The sequence below is a fragment of the Nannospalax galili genome, unplaced genomic scaffold (assembly GCF_000622305.1).
Source record: "Nannospalax galili isolate Female #2095 unplaced genomic scaffold, S.galili_v1.0 scaffold315, whole genome shotgun sequence".
Classification (NCBI taxonomy): domain Eukaryota; kingdom Metazoa; phylum Chordata; class Mammalia; order Rodentia; family Spalacidae; genus Nannospalax; species Nannospalax galili.
The window spans coordinates 364,105-388,842 of NW_008336851.1; the positions used below are offsets into that span (position 1 = coordinate 364,105).

Sequence of the window (24,738 nt, forward strand, 5' to 3'; positions counted from 1 at the left end):
AAAAATATTTTATTTATTATTTTTATTTTATGTGTATGTGTATATTGCCTGCATGTAGGTAAGTGCACCCGTGTCATGCCATGCGTACAGAGGTCAGAAGAGACTGTCGGATCCCCTGGAACTGGAGTTATAGACAGTTGTTAGCTGCCATGTGGGTGCTGGGATTCGAATCCAGGTCCTCTGCAAGAACAGTCAGTATTCTTAATTGCTGAACCATCTCTCCAGCCCCTTTTTTGGTGTTTTTCAACCTGTGCTTTTATTTTATTTGTTTTTTTTTTGTTATACAAAAATGAGATTTTATAACCTCTTTCCTCTCCTAACTTTATATGATTTCTCATCATACTAATTCCTCTTCTGTTCCTTGTATATGTTTCAGAGTACCCCATTGTATGATTGTTTGATTTAGTCAACAAGCCTTTTACTCGTGGACACCGAATTACTCCTTCCCTATTTTTTTTTCAGAGGGTATTACAAAATTACAAATAATTTTATGAAAGCTGGGCATGGTGGTGCATGCCTTTAATCCCAACTCTTGGGAGGCAGAGGCAGGCAGATCTTTGTGAGTTCAAGGCCAGCTGGTCTACATAGTGAGTTCCAGGTCAGATGGGACTACATGGAGACCCTGTCTCAAAAAGACAAAAAACAAAACAAACAAAAAAAACAAAACAAAAGAAGCATACAAATAGTGTTATGATGAAAAGAATACTGTATTATTTATCTCCTCCAACAAAGAGGTTGAGTCTATTTGTCCATCTGATTTGACCAGGGGACTTGTTTTGCCCAGTGGGGACACTAGTACATTCATGAAGCAGAAGTCTGAAAGATGAATATGCGCTGGAGCATGACTCCCTATTTTTTATTGCCGAGAGTTCTAAGGATGAATAAGACATAGCTCAATTATTGAAAAGAGAAATACGGGGTTCAGTCATCTCAGCTGAAGCCCAAAACACAAATGAGGCCATCTAAGTAATCTGACTACCCAGCCCCTACAGGGATGCCTCAGTTGTGAAGAACCAGTCCACCAAACCACAGAACATGAAAGATAGTAACTATTTGTTATTTTAATCTATTAAATTTAAGGTGCTTTGTTATGGAATGAAAGCTATTTGATATAGATATCTTTTTGGATAATTATTTCCTGGCATAATTTCCTAGAAGTAGATTTTTCTGGGTCAGAGTGTGCACACTTTTATACCTTTGGTTCATTGTACTCAAAATAGCTCAGTTTATAAACTAACAATAGTATATGAAAGTGACCACAGTCCTAATCTTTGTCAATACTGATCATTGATGTTTCTTATCATGATCACATTGTCCTTGTAATTTTTAGAGTGAATTATCCATTCTCTCTCAATCAATAATCAATTTAAAGTACACACCTTTAATCGTAGCACTCAGGAGGCAGATGTAGGTAGGTCTTCATGAGATGGAGGCCAGCCTGGTCTACATAGTGAGTTCTGGGTCATTTGGGGCCATAGTAGACACTGTCTCAAAACACACACACACACACACATACACACACACACACAAATCAGTTTAAAGAAAGAAAGACCAGGGGATGGAGAGATGGCTCAGAGGTTAAGAGCACTGACTGAGCTTGCAGAGGACCCGGGTTCGATTTCCAGCACCCACATGGTGGCTATGAACCATTCTTAACTCCAGTTCCGGGGACATCTGAAGCCCCCTTCTGACCTCTGTGGCATTGCACAATATGGGTGCACTCACATACATGCAGGCAATACACTCATAAAATAAAAATAACAGGCTGGGCATGGTGGCGCATGCCTTTAATCCCAGCACTTGGGAGGCAGAGGCAGGCAGGCCTCTGTGAGTTCAAGGCCAGCCTGGTCTACATAGTGAGTTCCAGGATGGCTGGGGCTACAGGGAGACCCTGTCTCAAAAAGACCAAAAAAATAAAAATAAAATATTTTTTAAAAAAAGAAAGGCTGAAAGGTGGTGGGAGACAGCCAGACATGGTGCTGTACGTCTTTTATACCCAGTAACAGTTTGAGGACAGCCTGGACGACATCCTGTAATAAACAATTGATACTCAGGTAGAAAAGTAAGAACAGAAAAGGGAGGAAAAATAGAACAGAATCAAGTGATAAACACAGAAGAAAATAATAGTGTTACAGGATAGCTATGCCAAGTATTTTTATTTTTTACTTATTTAATTTTATTTTTATTATTTTTATTTTATGTGTATGAGTGTGTTGCCTGTGTGTATGTGAGTGCACCCGTGTTGTGCAATGCCATGGAGGTCAGAAGAGGGCTTCGGATTCCCCTGGAACTGGAGTTAAGGACGGTTTGTAGCTGCCATGTGGGTGCTGGGAATTGAACCCAGGTCCTCTGTAAGAGCAGTCAGTGCTCTTAACTGCTGAGCCATCTCTTAACCCTGGTTTCCTTCTTTTTAAAGCATGGATATGGATCAGTAAGATGGCTCAGTGGGTAAAGGTACTCACTACTAAATCTGACCTCTTCAGTTTGAATCCTGGGACTCAGAAGTGGAAGGAAAGACTTGACTCCAGTAAGTGGTCTTCTGACCCCCCCATACATGCACTATAGCAAACACACCGTGCACCACCACACCCGGCTATTTTTTTATTTTATGTGTATGTGTGTATTGCCTGCATGTAGATAAGTGCACCCGTGTGGTGCAATGCCTGCAGAGGTCAGAAGAGGCTGTCAGATCCCCTGGGACTGGAGTTACAGACAATTGCTAGCTGCCACGTGGGTGCTGGGATTCCAACCTGGGTCTTCTGCAAGAACAACCAATGTTCTTAACTGCTGAGCCATCTGTCCAGCCCCCTTGCTTTTTAATTTTTTAAACTATTTTTATTTTAAGTGTATGAGTATATTGCCTACATGTATATAAGTGCACCCTGTCGTTCAGCGCTTATGAAAGTCAGAAGAGGGCGTCAGATTCCCTGGAACTGGAGTTACTGATGATTGTTAGCCCCATGTGGGTGCTGGGAACTGAACCAGGGTCCTCTATAAGAGCAGCCAGTGCTCTTAATCACTGAGCCATCTCCAGTTCCCCAAGTTTCTAATATAATACTTAAGATGTAGACGGGAGTAACTACGGGCTTAAGAATGATTTTGATCATGAAGGAGACATGAAAATAAAGTATTCATTTATGTAAAGTCTGTGACTCTGAAACCATTATTAATACATATTAGACTTTTTTGTCTTTTTGAGACAAGGTCTCACTGTAGCCACAGCTGGCCTGGATTCGCTAATGGAGACCAGGCTGGCCTTGAGCTCACAGAGATCTGCCTGCCTCTGCCTCCTGAGTGCTGGAATTAAAGGCATGTGCCACCATGCCCAGCTACTTATTAGACTTTTTGCTGGGTGTGTGCCACTTATACCTTTAGTCCCAGCACTTGGGAGGTACAGGCAGGCAGATCTCTGTAATAGGTCAGCCTGGTCTACGTAGCCAGTTCCAGGCCACTTGCAGCTACAGGGAGACCCTGTCTCAAAAAGACTAAAAAAAAAAAAAAAAAAAAAACCTACAAAACGAAAAAAATACATATCAGACTTTCACATGGTTGCATTTAGTTTTCTGAGATAGGGATCATTGTTTTCATTAGGAAAATTTAGAGTTGTCAAATAATTTGATAAAGATGTCAGTTAATAAGGAATGGGGCCTACACTTCAGTGCAAAGCTTCAGTCTGGCTTCCAAATGGATGTGTTTTTGCTTCTTAGAGGAGCTATGGCTAATACAGCGAATGTTGGGAGAAGCATAGCCTCCTCTTGATTCATATTGCCAGTCTGCTTTCCAGAAAATAATCAAATGCTGTAGTTTTGAATCCCAGCTCTGCCACTTAGTAGCTGTGTCATTACGATAAATGAGTACATATATGTAAATCACCTAGAACTGTGGTGTGCAAACTCAAATACACACACATATATGAGTTTTCTCATATATATGCTTGATGATTTTGGTTTGACTTTCCTCTTCTCACTCCTCTCTCTCTCTTTAAGATATGGGGCTGGAGAGATGGCTCAGCAGTTAAGAACACTGGTTGTTTTTGCAGAAGACCTGAGTTCGAATCCCAGCACCCACATGGCAGCTAACAACTGTCCGCAACTCCAGTTCCAGGGAATCTGACAGTCTCTTCTGTTCTCCGAGGGCACTGCACAACACGGTGCGCTTACATACATGCAGGCAATACACGCATACACATAAAATAATAAAATAAAATAAAATAAAGTAAAAGATATGGGGCTTGAACCTAGGGTCTCATGCATGCCGGGCAAGCACTTTACCACTGAGATCTATTCCCATCACCTTTCTACTTTTGACCCGCCCCCCCCTTTTTTTTTCTGAAACAGGGCCTCACTGTATAGCCCTCCACAGCCTCTGGAACTCATAGAAATTTGCCTGCCTTTGCCTCCAGAGTGCTGGGATTGAAGGTGTGTGCCACTATGCTGGCTTTACTTTTGATTTTTAGACAAGATCTCACTAAATTGCCCAAGGTGCCTTAAACTCACTCTGTAGCCCCAGAAGAGCTTGAATTTGATATCTTTCTGATCCTGAGTGGCTGGGATGGTAGGCTTGTACCACCAGATTTGGCTCATGCTGTTTGTTTTTTGTTTCCTCCCTCCCTCCCTCCCTCCCTCCCTTTTCTTTCTTAAACAGGGTCTCATATATTCCAGGCTGACTTCAAACTCACTATATAGCTGAGGATGATCCTCTTGCTCCCACCTCCCAAGTACAGGCATTACTGCCATGTGCCACCTCACCCAGTTTTTTCTTGTCATGTCTCTTTCGTCTAGTCTTGGAAGGGAAAGGGGAAGAGGTGAATGCTGTAATGCCGTATTGACATCAGATTGATAACAACTCCAAAAACGCCCCATGTCAACTTCCCAAGGCCTTGATGCTTCAGACTACAGTTTGGCTAGATGTGAAAGCTCCTTGCTTAGGGAATCCCTCCGATTAACCTAACACCCTCCTGCATGCTCCACCATCAGGCAAATAGAATACATTTTCTCCAGCCTTGTAAATCCTACCCTAGTTCTAGGACTTTAATGATGATAACACTCAAAATAGGGGCTGGAGAAATGGCTAAGTGATTAAGAACACTTGTTTCTCACCTGGCGTGGTGGCGCACACCTTTAATCCCAGCACTCAGGAGGCAGAGGCAGGTGGATCTCTGTGAGTTCAAGGCCAGCCTGGCCTACATAGTGAGTTCCAGGACAGCTGGGGCTACAGGGAGACCCTGTCTCAAAAAGACCAAAAAAAAAAAAAAAATCTTGTACTCTTTTGGTGGGGCTACAGAGAGGACACTGAAGCAGGGCCCCAGGGCCCATCCCCTCTCACCGACTGTAAAAAACACCAGGCAGTCTTTGGTGCAGCAGACTGTAACAACACACCCCTCCTGTTTGAGGATGACAATATGGAAAGCAGATGGCAGATGCATGGATGCCACACTGTTGCGTTTCAGTTCAATATTGCTCAGTGTTATTTTTTTCCTTGTAAACCTCCCAAATAAAATCGTTTGCTTTCCCCAAGTTAGAAGTGTTAGCATGTCTTTTCTTTAAATATCTGTGCATGGCTGCTTTTTTCCCTGCCAATTTGTCACCATCTGTAACCCTCCCTTTATGAGATGATCTGATGACAGCAATGATCTTGGAGACTACAAGTGCCATCTTAAAGCAACATGTAAGAGCAGCATTAGTATGAGCTGTGTGTAGTGTGTGCTGCCCTCGCACTTGGCACTTGGTGTGTGCTTGTTGTGTGTCCCCAGTGACACCAGACTTTGAGTATGCTGTGTGTTAGATATTGTGTGTGCACAGTGTGGTTGCTTCTGAGTCTGTGTGTGCCTGTGTACTTGGGGTCTGTCTGCTGTGCAGATACCCTGTGGACGCCAGCATAGGGGTGAACTGCCTGTGGTCTCTCTATGTACTGACTAAAGGCCATAAAGACTACTAGGGAGAGAGGATCCTTCAAGGAGCCTGAATCCTCTACATCATTTAAAGGGCTTGGAGAAAGCCTGAAATTTGGAGAGCCAGACCAAAGAATAGTAGCAGAAATTAGGCCTCAATCAAAGGACAGCGAATTTTGGGTGGCTGACGGAGGGCTGATCATGAAGAGGGAGGGTGTGGTCTGCGGCTGGATGGAGGGCAGCGGCGGCTCTGAACAGTCTGGGCGCAGGTGCTGGCTCCTAGCGGCGCGCACTCCGCCCCTCCCCCTCGCTCCCACCCCCGAGCGAGCGAAGGTGGGGGGAGGACTTGAGAACGCCAGGGCCGCGGTGGCGGGCCGAGCACGGGGCCGCAGCAGAGACTGTGATGGCGGGCAGTGGCGGAGCCCTGTGGGTGGCTGGGGCCGTAGTCCCGGGGCGGGTTAGCCTCCAGGAGCCCTAAGGAACCGCACGGCCGACTCCATCATGAACGTCGCGCTGCAGGAGCTGGGCGGCGGGGGCAATGTGAGTGGGGGGCGCTGGGCCCTAAGGGAGAAGCCGTGGGAGGAGGAGGCACGAGGTGTGGAGGGCGGGGGATGAGGGAGCAGGCAGAGTCTGGCAGGGGCTCCGGCTTGCGCATGTGGGGAGTTAGCTAGGAATGGTGTCCGAGGGGACCCCAGCTTTGAGAGTTCGGCAGGTGGGAAGGACCCTCTCTGCAGGCCGGAATCCCCCCTCCCCCGCCCCCGGCGAGGGACACCCAGGCAGGGCCTTGGGCAGATAGCCCTCCCTGTCTGACCTCGGTTGGTGCCCTGAACTGTCCGGCAGATGATGGAGTACAAACGGGCCAAGCTTCAGGATGAAGATGCACCGGAGACCCCAGTAGAGGGCGGGGACACCCCGGACGCCCTGGAGGTGGGCAAGGGGTCCTTCCATTCTCATCAGGCCCCAGCCTGGATGACGCCTGCCATAACCATGAGCTCTGGGCTATTCTGGAGGGTCACCTGCCCTCATTTCCACTCAATTTCTGGCCTCTGAGCCAGGACTATGGTGAGGCAATTCTAAGCCATGACGTTGCACAAAGCAGGCTCCACCTGCCTCATTGCCCCTGGGCCCGAAGTTAACCCCACTAGCACTTTTCTTCATGGCTGGAAACCGCCCATACCTTCATGCTCTGGGAGGACTTCTGTAATCTTGGATCTGCACCATGCAGCTCTATTCTCTTCCCTAGGTGGGATTCCAGAAGAGGAACAGACAACTCTTTGGCTCACACACGCAGCTGGAGCTGGTCTTGGCAGGTGTCTCTCTAGTGTTAACTGCACTTCTTTTGGGCTGCCTTGTGGCCCTGGGGGTCCAGTACCACAAAGGTAGGTGGGTCCACACCTGTCAGCAGTCTTCATAGCTATGAGGGCTCTAGAAGTTGAAGGGCCTCTAAATTTTTCTCTGATTGGGGCCAGCCTTCCCAACTTCCTGCTTTCATTGCATTTCCACCCTAATTGACAGTCTCTTACTTTCCACCATGCTCCCCTGCCACAGACCCAGCCCATGGCACCTGCCTCACAGAAACATGCATTAGAGTAGCTGGAAAAATCCTGGAGTCCCTGGACCGTGGGGTGAACCCCTGTCAGGACTTTTATCAGTTCTCCTGTGGAGGTTGGATTCGAAGAAACCCTCTTCCCAATGGGCATTCTCGCTGGAACACTTTCAACAGCCTCTGGGACCAAAACCAGGCGATACTGAAGCACTTACTTGGTGAGTGGGGGCTGTGCTGGATAGCTTTAGTGTCAACTTGACACACGTGGGCTGAGGGAGCCTCAACTGGGGAATTGCCTCCATTGGACTGGCCTGTGGCCATGTCTGTGGGGTATTTTCTTGATTGTTAAGTGATGTGGGAGGGCCCAGCCCACTGTGGGTAGTGCCACCCCTGGGCAGGTGGACTTGTGTTGTATAAGAGAACAAGGTTGAGCACAGGCCAGAGGACCCAGTCAGTAAGCAGCCTTCCTCCATGGTCTGTGCTTCAGTTCTTGTCTCCAGGTTCTTGCCCCGAGGTCCCTCAGTGATGAACTGTGACCTGGGAGATGTAAGACAAAATAAACCCTTTCCTCCCCAAATTGGATATGTAAGCTAAATAAGCCCTTTCCTCCCAAAGTTGGTATTGGTCAGAGTATTTTGTCACAGCAATGAAGAAACAAACCAGGACAGGCTGTAAGGGAGGTGCTGTGCCAATCTTATGCTTCATATCTAACACATGATGTAGCACTTGGTTGATTATAAATGTCCACAAGTAATGGATTGCTCTGTGAAACTCTTGAGGGAGAGCATGCAGAGAGCAAGGGCTCCTGAGAACTTGAGATTGGGTTAGAGTGGGCAGACTCAGTATAATGGAGCCTTTCTTTGAGGGTCTTCACAAATAGGAGAGGCAAAGCCATAATTTCTCATTTCAGTCTTCTTGAGACTGACTACATTAAAAGGGCAAGAGAACCTAGCCTGGTGATATAGGCCTGTAATCCCAACTACTCAGAAGATTGAGGCAAGAGGATTGAAAGGTATAGGCCAGTCTAGGCTATAGAGTGAGTTCAGGGCCAGCCTGGGCAGTTTATTGAGACCCTGTCTTCAAATTTAAAAAAGTAAATAGAGGACTCAGTGGTAGAGTGCTTGTGTAGCCCAGTACCACAAAATACATATGTATATATGTATACATACATACATGAGCAAGAGGAACCAAAGCCAGAGGCTCCCCTCAGTGGTTAATCTAATTGCTACCTGGACCCTGTGTTCTTACCCACCCCTCCTGCAGAGAATACCACTTTCAACTCTAGCAGTGAAGCTGAACGGAAGACACAGCGCTTCTATTTGTCCTGCTTGCAGATGGACCGCATTGAGGAGCTAGGAGCCCAGCCACTTCGAGATCTCATTGACAAGGCAGGGGGCACTGGGTGGGCAAGAGGAGCAGGTGGGACAGGATGTAGTCCAAGGAAACTTTGAAAGTTCCTGTACCAGATATTCCACTTATGATCTCTACTCAGATTGGTGGTTGGAACATTACGGGGCCATGGGATGAGGACAACTTCATGGAAGTGCTAAAGGCAGTAGCAGGGACCTACAGAGCTACCCCCTTCTTCACCGTCTACATCAGTGCTGATTCCAAGAGTTCCAACAGCAATGTCATACAGGTGCCTGGCTGGGGAAGGGTAGGGAGGGACTTATGGACCCTTTGCTGGGCTCAGATTCTCCTCTCCTATGACAGATAGGCTGGGCTAGGTCCCCCTGTCCAGGAGTGTCAAGTTTGAAATGGGAAGGGTACTAACTTTTATTCCTTGCTATTGCAGGTGGACCAGTCTGGGCTCTTTCTGCCCTCTCGAGATTACTACCTAAATAGAACTGCCAATGAGAAAGTAAGGAGCATCCTCAGAACTCCCATCCCCATCCCTTGCTGAGCTGGCTGACCCCCATATACTTTCCTCTTTGCCCAGGGTCAGAGTGGGGAAGGTGAGCCCAATTGTGTTGCCTAGCAAGCTGATTACCCTTTATTCCCTCTTTTCTTCTTTTCCCTCTTTCCTCTCTCCCTTCCTCTTCTTCCAGGAAATGTTTCTTTTTGAGATACTGGGAATCAAACCAAGGCCTTGCGCATGCTAGGCAAGCACTCTATTGTTGAGCTACATTTCCAGCCCCAGGCATACATTTTGTGGGTCACATACTATGTGCCAGATGCAATGGGGGAAATTCTGAGATGTAAATTTCAGAGTCATTGTCACAGGAAGTTTTCAATGTCAATGGATTTGTGAACCTAGACAGCCAAAAACAAGGTCCAAAAGGGTCTCTAAGACTCAGGTGAGATGTAGGCATCCAGTGGTTTTCCTAAGAGGTCAAATTTGAGCTGGACTTTATAGAAACAAATAAGTGGGCCAGCAAGATTGCTCAGCAGGTAAAGACACTTGATCTTAAGCCTGACAAACTGAATACAATGCCTGGGATATCATACCCACCCCCACACGACTGAAGGAGAACACTGTCTCCTGCAAGTTTCTCTCTACACACATGTAACCACAAACATGCATTCAAAATATAAATATATATAAATATAATTTTAAATTATATAAATGTAAATGCTAGGCAAGCACTCTATTATTGAGCTACACTTCCAGCCCTAGGGAAAACTATCTCCTGCAAGTAAATAAATATAAATTTTAAAAAGACCTCAGGAAGGGCTGGAGAGATGGCTCAGTGGTTAAGAGCACTAACTCTTCTTGCAGAGGACCCGGTTTCAATTCCCAGCACCCACAATGAGGCTACGAACCATCCTTAACTCCAGTTCCAGGGGAAACAGAAGCCCTCTTCTGACTGCTGCAGCATTGCACGACACAGGTGCACTCACATACATGCAGGCAATACACATACACATAGAATAAAAATAATAAAATAAAAGACTACAGGAGTCTGGAGAGATGGCTTAGCAGTTAAGAGCATTTTCTTCATTTCCAGAGAACTCGAGTTCAGTTCCCAGCACCCATGTCAGGGGGTTCACAACTCCTTGCTCCAAGGGATCTGACGGCCTCTTCTGGCCTCTGTGGGAACCTGCACGCACACACACACACACACACACACACACACACACACACACAGAGTCTTAAAAAAGACTACAAAGGGGGCTGGAGATAAGTCTCAGTGGTTAAGAACATTGGTTGTTCTTGCAGAAGACCTGGGTTCAAATCCCAGCACCCACATGGCAGCTAACAACTGTCCGTAACTCTCCAATCCCAGGGGATCCGACAGCCTCTTCTAACCTCCATGGGCATTGCACTACACAGGTGCATTTACCTACATGCAGGCAATACACGCATACACATAAAATAAAAATAATAAACATTTTTTTAAAGTTAAAAAAAGACTACAAAGGAGCAACAGAACTCTTTCCATGTAGAGACAGGTTTAACAAGTGTTGAAAGAAAAAAGGTATGTTTGGATCATGGGAAAGGGTTCAGGGAGCAACAGAAGGCATAGAGAGAATGTGTTAAACATAATGGTGAAGACAGAAAGGCTAGATGTGTTTAGACTGTGACAAGAAGTATGGTTTGGCAGGGTGTGGTGCTACTGAGCAGATGGGAGACTAGAAGGTGGTCAGGGACTCCTTATAGAGATCTTGAATGTTTCAAAGACATTTATGCTGTAGCCCCTGGAATGCCACCCCCATGTTCCAGAGAACAGTGGCGTGACACAGTGAGCGGTACCTTGGGGAGCCAGTTTGTCTGGAAGTAAGAAGTAGATGCAAGGGAGGGAGTCTGCAGACAAGTGAAGAGTTTCTGACACCCAGGCTCTGATCCAGTAAGGGCCCAGGTGAGGGAGGGGTAGAGGATGAGTGCTAGGGAGCTGAAGCTACAAGGCATCATCAAGCTGGAATCATGACGGTTACTGGATGTCAGAATGGAATGGCTCTTAGGGAGTCAGCAGTATTTGTAGAAAGAACCAGCTTGGGGTACACTGGGGACCAGGAGACTCTGTGATGATACAGGACAAGGAGTCTTTGAAATCAGACTTGGATTTCAGTCTCAGCTCTGCTGCTTGTTGCAATTGATTGGTCTCTCTGTGGCTGTTTCCACATCTGTGAAGAGGGAAGCATAGGATTAGGGTGTGGGGTACAGACATTCAGTGTGTTGGAGTCTATCATTTTAGACATAGGAGTTTGAGGGACCTGGGCATGTCTGCATATATGTATGAGAGGTCAGCAGGCTGTTGTGGAAGTTGGTGGAGTGCTGGAGGGAGGATAGTGTGAAAGGAGCCAGGAGCTCAAGAGGCTTCTCCTTTAAAACCTAGACAAGGTGTGGGGGAGGTGGAAAGAAGGCCAAAAGTCAGGGAAAGGAAATCTTTAGTATTCAGGGCAGGGAGGGAAAAAGCATCCTGTGGAATAGAACAGCTGGAGAGTCCTGTGTCCTTCTGTCCTTTCTTCCTTCTTTCCTTTCCTTTTCTTTCTTTCCTTTCCTTTCTTTCTTTCTTTTTTGTTCTTTGTTTGTTTGTTTGTTGAGACAGGGTCTCACACTATAATCCTGGCTGGCCTGGAACTCTATGTAAACCAGGCTGACCTCAAACTCATAGAGAGCCACCTGCCTCTGCCTCCCAAGTGCTAGTCCTGGGGTTAAAGGTGTGCACCACTATGCCTGGCCTTTTGTCATTTCTTCATAAACATTTCCTGATCATTTCTCAGCCAGATCTTCTCTCTAGGTATGTATGAACAAGATACCTTCACTGCTCTTTAAGTGGTGGAGAAAACATGAAATAGTTGGTGACACAGCATCCTGTTCACAGTTGTTGTATCCGCCATACAGGAAAAACATGTGGTTCCCAGTTTGAGTCCAACTAGCTGAGTTGGGGTAGGCTGAAACTGAGAGAAAGAGGGTCCTGCACAGGGAGCAGCTCAGACAAAGGTTCTGAGGAAGAAGTGTGGATGGGCTATTGATAGACTGAAGGAGAGAGGAAATAGGAAATAAGAGGGTGGCTAAGTCCTTCTTGACAGGCATGTAGACCAAGGTTAGCATTTAGGGACCTTTTTTTGGAGACAGGGTCTCCCTGTAGCCCCAACTAGCCTGGAACTCTCTATGTAGACCATGCTGGTCTTGATCTTACAGAGATCCACCTCCTCTGCTTCCAGAGTGCTTGGATTAAAGGTGTACACTACCACACCTGGCTCTTTTTTTCTTTTTTGACACAGGGTTTCACTGTCTAGCCCAGGCTAGTCTTAACTCTTGTACATAAGTGGCCCTTTTACCCATCACAACTGGCAAATTCAGTATTTATCCCAAAAGAAAGGAAATGGGCCCCTGTTGAGAGGGCTCAGTAGGCAGAAGTGCTAGCACATAGGCCTGGTGACCTGAATTTGATTCCCAGATCCCATAGTGGCAGGAGAGAGCCAGATCCGGAGAGCTGTCCTCTGACCACCACACACGGCACACCATGAATATAAGACATGCATGCATGCATGTTCTTATGTGTATGTGCGCACATACACATGTAAAATAATAAAAAATAAGCAAACAAAAGAATAGGGATACTCCAAAGTGGTGTGAACAGATGTGGGATTCTGGCATCACCTAAAGTCAGGAGAGGAGAGAATTTTGAGAACACAGCTATGCTATGTGTTGCTTTGATTCTCTTTGTCTCTTGGTTTCCTTAAGCAGGAAACGTTTTCCCAGAACCTAGGCGACTATGTATTGCAAAAGGCTAAGCGTGCAGAGGATTCAGGAAAGTCTCAGAAGTAAGCCTTAAGCAGAGGGTGGGAGGTAGGGGGAGAAAAGAGTGTGTGGTCACCTGACTGACTTCATTGTCCCCCTTAGAAACTAGGATAAATGATAAAGGTCTTTTGACACCAGAAGCAGTGAAGGGGAAAGTGGGAAAAAGGAGACATTTTGGAGTTATAGAGAATGAATGTCAAGGAATCAAAAAGTTTCAGTGAAGAAAAGAGAGAGCCTTTAGCATTAAGTGAGCCCACGGTGGGGTTTCAAGTCAGAAGTGGGCAGGAAGCCCAGCATGGCAGTCTGTGCCTGCAATCCTAACCCTTGAAAGGTTGAGACAGAATTGTGAGCTTGAGGCCACCCTAGGCTGCTATATAGTGAGACACTGTCTTAAAGGTTGCTGAACAATACTCAGGATCTGTTTCCATGTTTTCTTCCCTTTCTTCAACAAACACTTATTGAATACTTGTCATGTGGCAGACACTGTACTTGACCCAAGATTCAGGACTAACAAAGCAAACAGGCCTTGTCTTGATGGCCAGCTGGGCATGAGGCAACCTGAGTTTGTGCTGGGCCCAGTGAGCGTTTAGGCCTCAGCCGCATTCTGGCCTTGTCAGGAGGTAGTTTGTGATAGGAGTCATCTTCTTTCCAAGCTTGTTCCCTCTATGTAAAATAGGACTAATACTCACTTTATGGAGTTGTCTCAGGGTACCAGGGGAAGCTACATTATAGATAAATCCCTTAGCATTCTGATCAGTGGATACATAGCAGTCAATATAAATATTCCTTTTCTGTGCTTTTCTTTCCTTTGGTACCAAGGGAGGATGTTGAAAAGCAAGTTTGAGGCCTTTTAGATTGAAAGGTAGAATGGACTTGAGGGGGCAGATTCCCTGCAGATCCAGACAGCTGGTCAAGTAAAGGCACATGACTGCTGATGAACTGGGACAATTTGAAGGGCTTTAGGAAATAAGAAGGCAAAGTACTATGGGAAACAGACAAATATTTACTGAGAGCCAATTCTGTGCCTGGCCCTGATCTTTGCTGTTGGGATTCAGTGGTGAATGGCTGATATACTTTGAACAATACCCACTGGGGGAAATAGACAACAAGAAGTACACAGGTAGATCAGTAAGTCAAAGCAGACAGTGGTCAGCACTGTATCAGAAATGAAACAGGGCCACCAAGACTTCCAAAATACATCAAGCAGAAGAAATGGTGGGCAGAGGTGGGGGCCAGAGCAGATTTCAGCCTTAGGTAGGACTTGTTTAAGGATGACTGGGGCCTTCACAGGTGCTCACTGCCTACCTGGACTACATGGAGGAGCTGGGAATGCTGCTGGGTGGGCAGCCAACCTCCACCCGGGAGCAGATGCAGCAGGTACTAGAGCTGGAGACACAACTGGCCAACATCACAGTGCCCCAGGACCAGCGGCGTGATGAGGAGAAAATCTATCACAAGATGAGCATCTCAGAGCTGCAGGTGGGGTAGGCAGGAGACTGGAGACATTTGGGAGTGGCCAGCCCCTGATCCAGACCACCAGTTTCCCTACATTCCTGAGGCAACCAGTCCTTTCCTTGCTTTTCTGAACTTTCTAGATGCATTGTTACTATCCTAGAAAGAAAAATAGTAAGCATTTTAAGCCACCCCTCTCAAGACCATCCTTTGGTTTCTTTCTTGTTGTCTGGGGAACATGGAAAGATTGTTTTAAAAATGTTTAGCCAAGCATGATGGTTCATACCTGTAACCCCAAAACTTGGGAGGCTAAGGCAGGTGGATTGCTGTGAGTTCAAGGCCAGCCTGGGTTATAGTATGAAACTCTCAAGCAAGCAAACAAACAAAACAAAACAAAGTAAAACAACTTAAAGACATGTCCACAAAATAATCAGAGTGGATATGGGAAGTGTCTCTTGGGGCCCCTGCTATGCCAGGCCTTTTGATATTGAATTATGGAGAGGTTAGGGAAAGGGAGGTTCTAGGAGGCCAGATATGTGGGAAGTGTTGGGGAAGTGACATTTTATCAACTTTTATGAAAATATTTGGATTTCTGTATCCAAGCTGAGTATCACACATAGTGACTTTCCTTGTATAAGGAGTTGAGCTCCCAGACTGAAGGGCATACAGGCCTGAAAAGGGGTTTATTGCAGGAGGGGTCCTCAAGCAGCCAGCAGCTGTTGCTGTGGCAATGGGAAGGATTCCCAGGCTATTGCAAATCACTGGGGGCCAGGCTGTCTGTTGGAAATCTGAAGATTTTTTTATTTTCAGACTCTGGCGCCATCCATGGATTGGCTTGAGTTCCTTTCTTTCTTGTTATCACCGTTGGAGCTAGGTGACTCTGAACCCGTGGTGGTATATGGGACTGAGTATTTGCAGCAGGTATCAGAGCTCATCAACCGCACAGAACCAAGGTATGATGAGATTGGGTGGGGGGCACAGTGCTGATGGTGGAGGGCATTTAGGGCTCTATGGAGATCTCTCAGGACTAGGCACAGTGAAGTGGTACACAGACTGAGTGATAAGGCCCTGGACCTTCCAAACTTCAAAGTAGAATGTCTGTAGGCTCTTCCTCTGGGCAGAGTTTCAGAGTGTCCATTTGTGACCTTTATTCCTACACCTTGCTCCAAGCTGACGTCTGTGGGCAAGTGGATCTGGAGTAAGAGAGACACTCTTAGACAGTTTCCCCATGCACCTTTCAGGACTTCTGGCCTGCATGGTCCTGGGGACAGGTTGGAGGAGGGAAAAGGTGTGCCACATGCCTTTCCTTATTTTCTGGTGTGGAAACAGCATCCTGAACAATTATCTAATCTGGAACCTGGTACAGAAGACAACCTCAAGCCTAGATCAGCGATTTGAGTCTGCCCAGGAGAAGCTGCTGGAGACCCTCTATGGCACCAAGAAGGTAGGTTCTCTTTCTCTGTTCCCTTTCCACCCAACCTAGTTGATGCTGCCTGCCTGTAATATGTCAGGCACATTTGCTTCATTGGCACATGGGCAAATGGTATGAAACACAGAATTTGGAATCAAGCTGCCATGGGTTCTGATCTCAGCGCCTTCATATTTTAGCCTTATGGCACCTTGGGTATGTTGGCTAGTTTCTGTGACTCTCCATTTCCTGGTCTGTAAAATAGGAATAACTTGCAAGGCTGTCTTGAGGATTAGCTGAGTTAATGTAAGTGAAACACTGGTACTTGTGTGTGGTTTATGTAGGTACTCAGTTTTGATGATGATGGTGAAGAAGATCAGATACTGTTCTTCAATTTAAGATGCTCCATTAAGTATGGGGAGTAAACGGCTAAGCAAATGCATATATTTGGGGGATGATAAGTGTTCGCAATGTGTGAAAAACTTCCTTTGTGTCAGAACAGTGGTTGAGACAGCACACTCTATGTAGGGACAATGGGGAAGGTATCAGGAAATATTTTTTCTAAGAAGGTGTCATTTGAACAGGAATGAGCTCCCTGAAAAAGCAGGGGAAAAAGGCATTCCAGGCATAAGAAATGCACATACAAATTCCAAGAGACCTCAAGGAGCTTGGTAGATTTGCACAAGTTCTGGTAGGACCTTGACAACAGGGCTGCAGAGGCTGAATTTGATAACATAGGCATGGGACATCCATGAAGGGACTTGGCAGTTATGTTATGAAGTCTGACATCGATTATTTCATAGAGGAGAACCCTGGGAGTTACACTGAAGAGCAGTACAATAGTTAAGCTACGTATTAGGTTATCTTTCTGTCATCTAAGTGGATGATAGAGGGGAGGAACAAGGGATGGAGTATTAGAATGGAGTCAGAGTGTTCAGTCAGGAGGCAACTGAAATGTTCAGACAAATGATGACAGTGTTATAGGATAGAGAAATGGGGCAGGCTAGACAAGAGCTGATGAAGTCAAGTTAGTAAAAACTAGTGATAGATTGAATTGGGAGGCAACAGAGGAAGCTGGGATGATGCCCAAGTTTCTGGTATAGTGGACTGACTGGGTATAAACTTGAATTGTAGAGCTGAACAAAGAAACTTCTGGACTTGGGCTGGCAAGATGGCTCAGAACAGCTGGTAAAAGCACTTCCAACTAAGCCTGATGACCTGAGTTCAATTCCCAGGTCATGTGGTGGACTAAATAAACATAATAAAAAAGAAACTTCTGAACTCCTGGGGAGCATATTAGGAACACAAGACAAAAGTGCTGGGAATAGAATGGGCAGCACATATGACTCTTCTGCTGGTTTTGCTTCTGGGGTTGGCATAGTTCGAGATATTGCCTTTCATTTTTCCTAGAGTCTGAAGGAGAAATGGCACCCCAAGCCCAAGTCTCAGTTGTCCAGCTGAGAAGGCCTAGTCCCAGAGATAAAGGCCTTCAGACTAGAGGACAGAACTGTGTCAGGGTTGTCCCTTTACAGTCCTGCACACCGAGGTGGCAGACCTGCATCTTTCTCCCTTTACAGTCCTGCACACCGAGGTGGCAGACCTGCATCTCCAATACAGATGATGCCCTTGGCTTTGCTCTGGGTTCCCTCTTTGTGAAGGCCACATTTGACCGACAAAGCAAAGAAATTGTGAGTCTTCGGGCTTCTTCTAAAACTACTCTTTATTTGAAATGTGTTGGCCACATATGTGTGTACAATTTAGAACAATTGGGAAGGAAATTCACTGAACAGCGAATTGGGTGATGGGATTACGAGGATTTAGATTTTTGGCTGTTTAAAGTTTTCTGTATTTTTCCAAACTTTTATACTGAGTTCACATTACCTATATAATTATAAATATAATACTAAGAGATGATAATGGGTGTGCTTAAACACTGGATATTTGTGGAACTGTTGTTCACAATAGGGAGAAATGAAACAAGCTGGGGTAAAGGAAAAATAAATAATAGGACGGAGTATGAGGCACCTTTCTTTAAAAAATATTTTATTTATGGGGCTGGAGAGATGGCTCAGGAGTTAAGAGCACTGGATGCTCTTGCAGAGGACCCGGGTTTGACTCCCAGCACCTATATGGCAGCTAACAGCTGTCCATAACTCCAGTTCCGGGGGATCCAATGGCCTCTTCTGCCTTCCGAGGGCATTGCATGACACGGGTGCACTTACCTACATGCAGGCAACATACTCATACACACTAAAAATAATAAATAAAATATTTTTTAAGAGCACTGGATGCTCTTGCAGAGGACCCGGGTTTGACTCCCAGCACCTATATGGCAGCTAACAGCTGTCCATAACTCCAGTTCCGGGGGATCCAATGGCCTCTTCTGCCTTCCGAGGGCATTGCATGACACGGGTGCACTTACCTACATGCAGGCAACATACTCATACACACTAAAAATAATAAATAAAATATTTTTTAAAAAACACGGTCCTCTAGCAAGAGCAGTCAGTGCTCTTAACTGCTGAGCCATCTCTCCAGCCCCATGAGGCAGCTTTTAAATTGAAGGTAAATTATTTATTAAAATTATGTTTTGAGCTGGGCGTGGTGGTGAACACCTTTAATCCCAGCACTTGGGAGGCAGAGGCAGGTGGATCTCTGTGAGTTCAAGGCCAGCTTGGTCTACATAGTGAGTTCGAGAGAGGCTACAGAGAGACCCTGTCTCAAAAAGGAAAAAAAAAAAAAAAAGAAAGAAAAAAGAAAAAACGTGTTTTGAAACAGTCTTGCTATGTAGCTCAGGTTGCCTTGGAATTCACTATGAAGTCTTGAACTTGCTATCCTCCTGTCTCAGCCTACTATGCCAAGAATATAGGTATACACAATTATGCCTGGCTTTACTTTTTAAAAAAAATTTTTGAAATTATTTTTTATTTAATTTTATGTGTATGCGTGTATTGCCTGCATGTAGGTAAGTGCACCCATATTGTGCAATACCCACAGAGGAGAGAAGAGGCTGTCGGATCCCTTGGAACTGGAGTTATGGACAGTTGTTAGCTGCTATGTGGGCGCTGGGATTCGAACCCAGCTCTTCTGCAAGAACAGCTAGTGTTCTTAACCACTGAGCCATCTCTCCAGCCCTGGCTTTACTTTTTAAGTTAAAAAAAAAATGGTGATGCCAAGGGTTGCACCTAGAGCCTTTAACCTGCTTGGCAAGTGTTCTACCACTAAACTAGACACCTAACCCTGAAGCCATACACATTTTAAAAAATATTATTTTTATGTGTATGAGCATATTGCCTTCATATATGTAATTTCATGTATGTATGTAATTGCAACTATGTCATGCAATGCCCGAAGAGGTCAGAAGAGGACATTGGAGCCCCTGGAACTGGAGTTACGGATGGTTGTTAGCCGCCATTGTGGGTGCTGGGAACTGAAACTGGGTCTTCTGCAAGAACAGCCAATGTTCTTAACCACTGAGCCATCTCTCCAGCCCCTATTTTCTTCAATTCTTAATTTTACAAATTTGATTAAAGCATTTCTTTCATAAACAGATAAAATCAGTTTAGTATATGAAGTTATTAATTTAATTAGCTACAAATTCAAATGTTTATCTAACTAATTAGAGAAAAGCCCAGGACAGCAATCCTTTCACCAATAGTGCTTCCTTCTTGCTCTCCCTGCTGTGCAGCCTTTCCTCGTGACATCATAATCCCACGGCTCCCTGGATAGACCAGATGGCACCCCAGGGTGGATAGGGGAACAGGGAAGCAATACGTACAGATTGAGACTGACTTCTGACCCTCCCTTCCAGGCAGAGGGGATGATCAGTGAGATCCGGTCTGCTTTTGAGGAGGCATTGGGAGAGCTGGTTTGGATGGATGAGAAGACCCGGCTAGCAGCCAAGGAGAAAGTGAGCCATGGCTGGGTTTGGGGCGCCATCTTGAGGTGGGGATAGAGGGCACGGTTTTGCTGAGTGCATGGAGGGAAACCCTTACCTTGGTCTCTACAGGCAGATGCCATCTATGACATGATTGGATTTCCGGACTTCATCCTGGAGCCCAAAGAGCTGGATGATGTTTATGATGGGGTGAGTACCTTTGCTCACAGCACGGACCAGCTCCATGGGGGCCACTGTTCCCTGGCTCAAACATACTAGAGGAAAGGAAGCATCTGTTGGTTGCTTCTAGAGGTAGACATGGGTATTTAACATTGCTTAAGTATTGGTTCTATGCCAGGCTATGGGTCAGATGGCAGTACAATATATCATTAATGAGTGAACAGATACTTGGAGTTGAGCCTGATTCAATCATGTTTCTATGTAATCTTTGACAAGACCTTTGGGCTTTAGTTTCTTCATCTGCAAAATGGAGCTTTTAATAGTAGCCACCTCACAGAGTGAACAAAAGAAGGTAATATGTAAAAAATGCAGTACCTTCAACATAGGTACTTTTTTTTATTTCCTTCTTGCAACAGGGCCTCCCTGTAGCCCCAGCTGGCCTGGAACTCGCTAAGTAGACCAGGCTGGCCTTGAACTCACAGAGATCTGCCTGCCTCTGCCTTCTTAGTGCTGGGACTACAGGCGTGCACCACCACGCCTGGCATATAGGTACTTTTTAAAACCTGTCAATTATTTAATAACTGTTTTGCTCCCATTTTGCAGTTGAGGAAACTGAGGCTTAGAAGGTTCTGATGGGACTATTGTCTTCTCCAATATGTTCTCATTTACCCTCTTCCTCCCACCATTCCCACAGTATGAAGTCTCTGAAGAGTCTTTTTTCCAAAACATGTTGAATCTATACAACTTCTCTGCTAAGGTGATGGCTGATCAACTCCGCAAACCTCCCAGCCGAGACCAGTGAGAATGGGAGGCCAGACATGGGGGCTGCAGGGGAGGTAGACCAAGGTTTCCAAGGATGGGTCAAAGAGTAGTATAAGACCCTTGTAGAAGGCAGAGCAGGACTGCTGGGCTGGGGATGGGGCATGAAGAGATTAAGGAGCCTCAGCCTCCCTCTTCCTCCCCCAGGTGGAGCATGACCCCCCAGACGGTGAATGCTTACTACCTTCCAACGAAGAATGAAATAGTCTTCCCTGCTGGCATCCTGCAGGCCCCCTTCTATGCCCACAACCACCCCAAGTGTGTCTGAGGCAGAAGGGACTGGGTGCTGGGGCCTGGGCCTGTGGGTGAGCTGGGAGCAAAGCTGGAGGGGGGATTCAGAAATGCTTCTGCCATGTCCTCATTCAGCATTCTCCTCCTACCAGGGCCCTGAACTTTGGTGGCATTGGCGTGGTAATGGGCCATGAGTTGACACATGCCTTTGATGACCAAGGTAGGGGTCCACAGAGCAGTATCTACCAGTGTAGATTTCTAGTGGCTCCTGCAGGGCTTTGGGATGTTGGGGGCAGACTTTAGGGACCCCGGAGTCTGTGGGCCAGGGTTGCTTGGGTCTCTGTTCCCCCAGGGGTGGGTTGTCCTATTGGTGGGTTGCAAAGATAAATTCCTCTCAGGGCGTGAGTATGACAAAGAAGGGAACCTGCGTCCCTGGTGGCAGAATGAGTCACTGGCAGCCTTCCAGAACCACACAGCCTGCATGGAAGAACAGTACAACCAGTACCAAGTCAATGGGGAGAGGCTCAACGGCCGCCAGACACTGGGGGAGAACATCGCTGATAATGGGGGCCTTAAGGCTGCTTACAATGTGAGTGACCGAGGTCCCCCAGGCTGTATAGAAGGATGCTGGGGGAAGTGGGCAGGCCCCTGGTAGACGTGCTGCCCACTCTTCCCCCAGGCTTACAAAGCATGGCTGAGGAAGCATGGGGAGGAGCAGCAGCTGCCTGCTCTGGGGCTTACCAACCACCAGCTCTTCTTTGTGGGATTTGCCCAGGTATGGCCCCCTGGGAGAACTGAGTGTGCCTCCTGTCCACTCCCTCCAAAGGAAGTCATTAGAGGAAGTCAGGTCATGCAGGAAAGGGGCTGGGAAATGGGACCACAGTTGGCATGTGGGAAGTGCATTTGGAAGGCTGTGTGTCCAGAGCCCATGAAAGCAACCTGAGGAGGGAGAAGTCTTTAGTAGGACTTTACAAATCTCAAAGGGCAGGGCTGCCTTCATAAGTGGGGAAGAGATGGAAGGAGGAATTGATCCTTTCATGTTCCCATGGGGAACTGGGGAGCAAGAAACTATAGCCTGGGGTCACAAAATGGCTTGTTCAGGGCTACTCAGGAATAGAGTGGCAGAGGTAAGACCCAGGCAGGGCCTCTTCCAGGCACTTTGCACCATAGCAAGCAACCTTAAGTAGCTCTGCCTTTCCCCTCAGCCCTGTCCCATGCCAGGTTACCCAGTGTCCAGTGTCTCTTCAGAAGGGCTTCAAGGAAATGGGGAGGCAGACATGTTCCCCTCCCTTACATCTGGCTGGTCTCCTGAAGTGACCTTGAGGTCTCTTGAGCTCAGGGGCTGTGCTGTGGTGGTTTTTAACCTCAAGATGGCTCTGCTGCAACTGAGGCTATGGCTTAGCTCAGCTCCACACTAGACACCATATGTCCCTGTGTCTGTCCTGGCCCGCAGGTGTGGTGCTCGGTCCGCACACCAGAGAGCTCTCACGAGGGGCTGGTGACCGACCCCCACAGCCCTGCCCGTTTCCGCGTGCTGGGCACTCTCTCCAACTCCCGTGACTTCCTGCGGCACTTCGGCTGCCCTGTCGGCTCCCCCATGAACCCAGGGCAGCTATGTGAGGTGTGGTAGACCCAGGTGGGAGAGAAATGGCCAGCTGTGGCCAGGGCCTGGGGCTTCCAAGTTAGGAACAAGCAGAGGTGAGCTGGGCTGGGTCCAGTCTCTTAACACTGTAAGTGACATGAAATTTAGCCCTTCCCCTCTACCACCACATCGTGCCTCTGCTTTGGGGGTACTCCTGCCTCCAGCAGAGCCCCCACCATTCACTGTGACATCCTTTCATGTGTCCCCCTGCCTGGAGGAAGTCTAGGCAGGGGTGCCAGTTCCCACAGAAAGGAGTCTGTCTCTTTTGACTCCAAGCTCTTTCAGTTTGGGAGCCATAGGCATAAGCCTGGGGCTGTACCTCCCATCTGCACCCAGGCTCACTCAGTGCTCCTATGGGAATGAGCACAGCTCCCTTTAATCCCACCCTCAGGAGCTGCTCCCCACCCATATCCTTGTGCTGGTACTCCTAGTATTGCTTTTACCCCCTCATGGACAGAGCAACTGAACTCGAAGTGGAAGGCCAAGCAAGGGCTTGAATAGTCCTTCTGTTGCCCATCTCTCTGGGGTTAGAGAAGTGTGTATGTATAGAGGGTGCTGGTTCTCTGTGTTTCAGGGTACAAGTCTTAGGGCGTGACTGGTTCTCCCTGGGCCAAACGGAAAGTAGAGATATAACAGGGAAAAGGAAGGATAGAGCTTATTTTTGCAGGGAAGAGGGTGGGGAGGGTGTGGTCTTGGCCTTATAGGACTCTGCCAATAAATAGACCCGCATCAGTCAGCCTGTCTCTTCCTTCAGTCCTCTTTTTTCCTTATTCATTTACTTATTCCACCAATATTTATTGAGCAACTGCAATATACCAGGAACTCTTTAGACACTGACATACTCATTGGATACAGGGGACTGAGATTTGAAACCTAAGACAGAAAGAGAGCTGGAGAGATGGTTTAGTGGTTAAGAGTGCTTGCTATACTTCCAAAGGACTGGAGTTCAGCTCCTAGCACCCACATTGGGAGGCTTATGGGCACTTGCACAAATGGCATACACACACTCATACATAAATAAAAATGGATCTTTATTTTGCTTTGTTTTGAGACAGAGTCTCACTGTGTAGCCCTCGGCTGCCCTTGAGCTGCCCTTGAACTCACCATGTAGACCAGGCTGGCCTTGAACTCACAAAGATCCACCTGCCTCCCACGTGTTGGAACTAAAGGTGTGCATTACCATGCCAAGCTTAAAGATAGATTAAAAAAAAAAAGGTGGAGAAGCAAAATGCGGTCTAGTTTAATTGGTTAGAGAGTACATTCTCTGCTCTACAGTTGATGGATCTGCAGCTCACCTCTACTGCATATGCTGCTGACCGGAGACTGAATCTGGGTAGCAGGTAGATTAGGTCAGCTGGAAGATGGGTGACTCATTTCACAGTGTAAGGAAACCCTGGTTATGGCCACACTAACTCTGTGGAGCTTGAGCATGAGTCTCTGCTTACAACTAAGACTGGCGCTTTCTTATGGCCTCAAAGTCTCAGAGCTCCTAAGAGTCAGTCATTTCACCTGCATACACTCATCGAGGCCTACTGAGTGCAGGCACAGACTGCAAGCAAATATGGTCTCTCCCTCTAGATCAAGAAAAAGAATTATTTAGCGAATACCTCTTGGGTTCCAGAAACTTGTGCTAAGTGGCACATTTCTTTACTCATTCAACCATTTACTAATTTATGCATTCATAGATTTACTTTTTTGGACATTAAAAACTATTTATTTATTTATTTATGCATGTGTGTGCATGCCATGGTGTGCATGTGGAGGTCAGAGGACAACTTGTAGGAGTTGGTTCTTTCCTTCCACCATGTTGGTTCTCAGGAATGAGTTCAAGTCATCAGGCTTGGCAGCAAGTGCCTTTACCTGCTGAGCTCTCTCAACACCCCCTCTATTTTGGGGGGGATCATTTTTGAGATAGGAGATAGGGTCTCAGGAAGCCCAGGCTGGCCTCTAACGATGTGTAGTTGGATGGCCTTGAACTTCCAATCCTTTTGTCTTTATCTCCCA

At 46.7% G+C, this 24,738-nt stretch overlaps 1 protein-coding gene across 5 annotated transcripts in view; it reads left to right on the top strand.

The window, feature by feature from the left end:
- The window catches only part of LOC103732651 (endothelin-converting enzyme 2), a 37,216-nt gene extending 13,746 nt beyond the window's left edge, over nucleotides 1–23,470 (top strand). Inside the window, exons 1-19 of one of the 5 annotated variants that reach the window (XM_008831282.1) lie at nucleotides 6,218–6,430; nucleotides 6,731–6,817; nucleotides 7,134–7,269; nucleotides 7,439–7,654; nucleotides 8,700–8,824; nucleotides 8,929–9,075; nucleotides 9,232–9,297; nucleotides 14,416–14,604; nucleotides 15,388–15,530; nucleotides 15,907–16,021; nucleotides 17,563–17,673; nucleotides 19,797–19,895; nucleotides 19,995–20,072; nucleotides 20,737–20,840; nucleotides 21,009–21,119; nucleotides 21,245–21,312; nucleotides 21,491–21,681; nucleotides 21,772–21,867; nucleotides 22,546–23,470. In XM_008831282.1, coding sequence (XP_008829504.1) covers nucleotides 6,392–6,430; nucleotides 6,731–6,817; nucleotides 7,134–7,269; nucleotides 7,439–7,654; nucleotides 8,700–8,824; nucleotides 8,929–9,075; nucleotides 9,232–9,297; nucleotides 14,416–14,604; nucleotides 15,388–15,530; nucleotides 15,907–16,021; nucleotides 17,563–17,673; nucleotides 19,797–19,895; nucleotides 19,995–20,072; nucleotides 20,737–20,840; nucleotides 21,009–21,119; nucleotides 21,245–21,312; nucleotides 21,491–21,681; nucleotides 21,772–21,867; nucleotides 22,546–22,722 — 2,298 coding nt within the window. In that variant the 5' untranslated portion in view covers nucleotides 6,218–6,391 and the 3' untranslated portion in view covers nucleotides 22,723–23,470. Of the gene's footprint in view, nucleotides 1–6,217; nucleotides 6,431–6,730; nucleotides 6,818–6,906; nucleotides 6,953–7,133; nucleotides 7,270–7,438; nucleotides 7,655–8,699; nucleotides 8,825–8,928; nucleotides 9,076–9,231; nucleotides 9,298–14,415; nucleotides 14,605–15,387; nucleotides 15,531–15,906; nucleotides 16,022–17,562; nucleotides 17,674–19,796; nucleotides 19,896–19,994; nucleotides 20,073–20,736; nucleotides 20,841–21,008; nucleotides 21,120–21,244; nucleotides 21,313–21,490; nucleotides 21,682–21,771; nucleotides 21,868–22,545 lie in introns of those variants that run through there. The other 4 variants (XM_008831285.3, XM_029562630.1, XM_008831283.1 and 1 more) reach the window with 4 other exon arrangements.
- The last annotated feature ends 1,268 nt before the right edge of the window (nucleotides 23,471–24,738 follow it).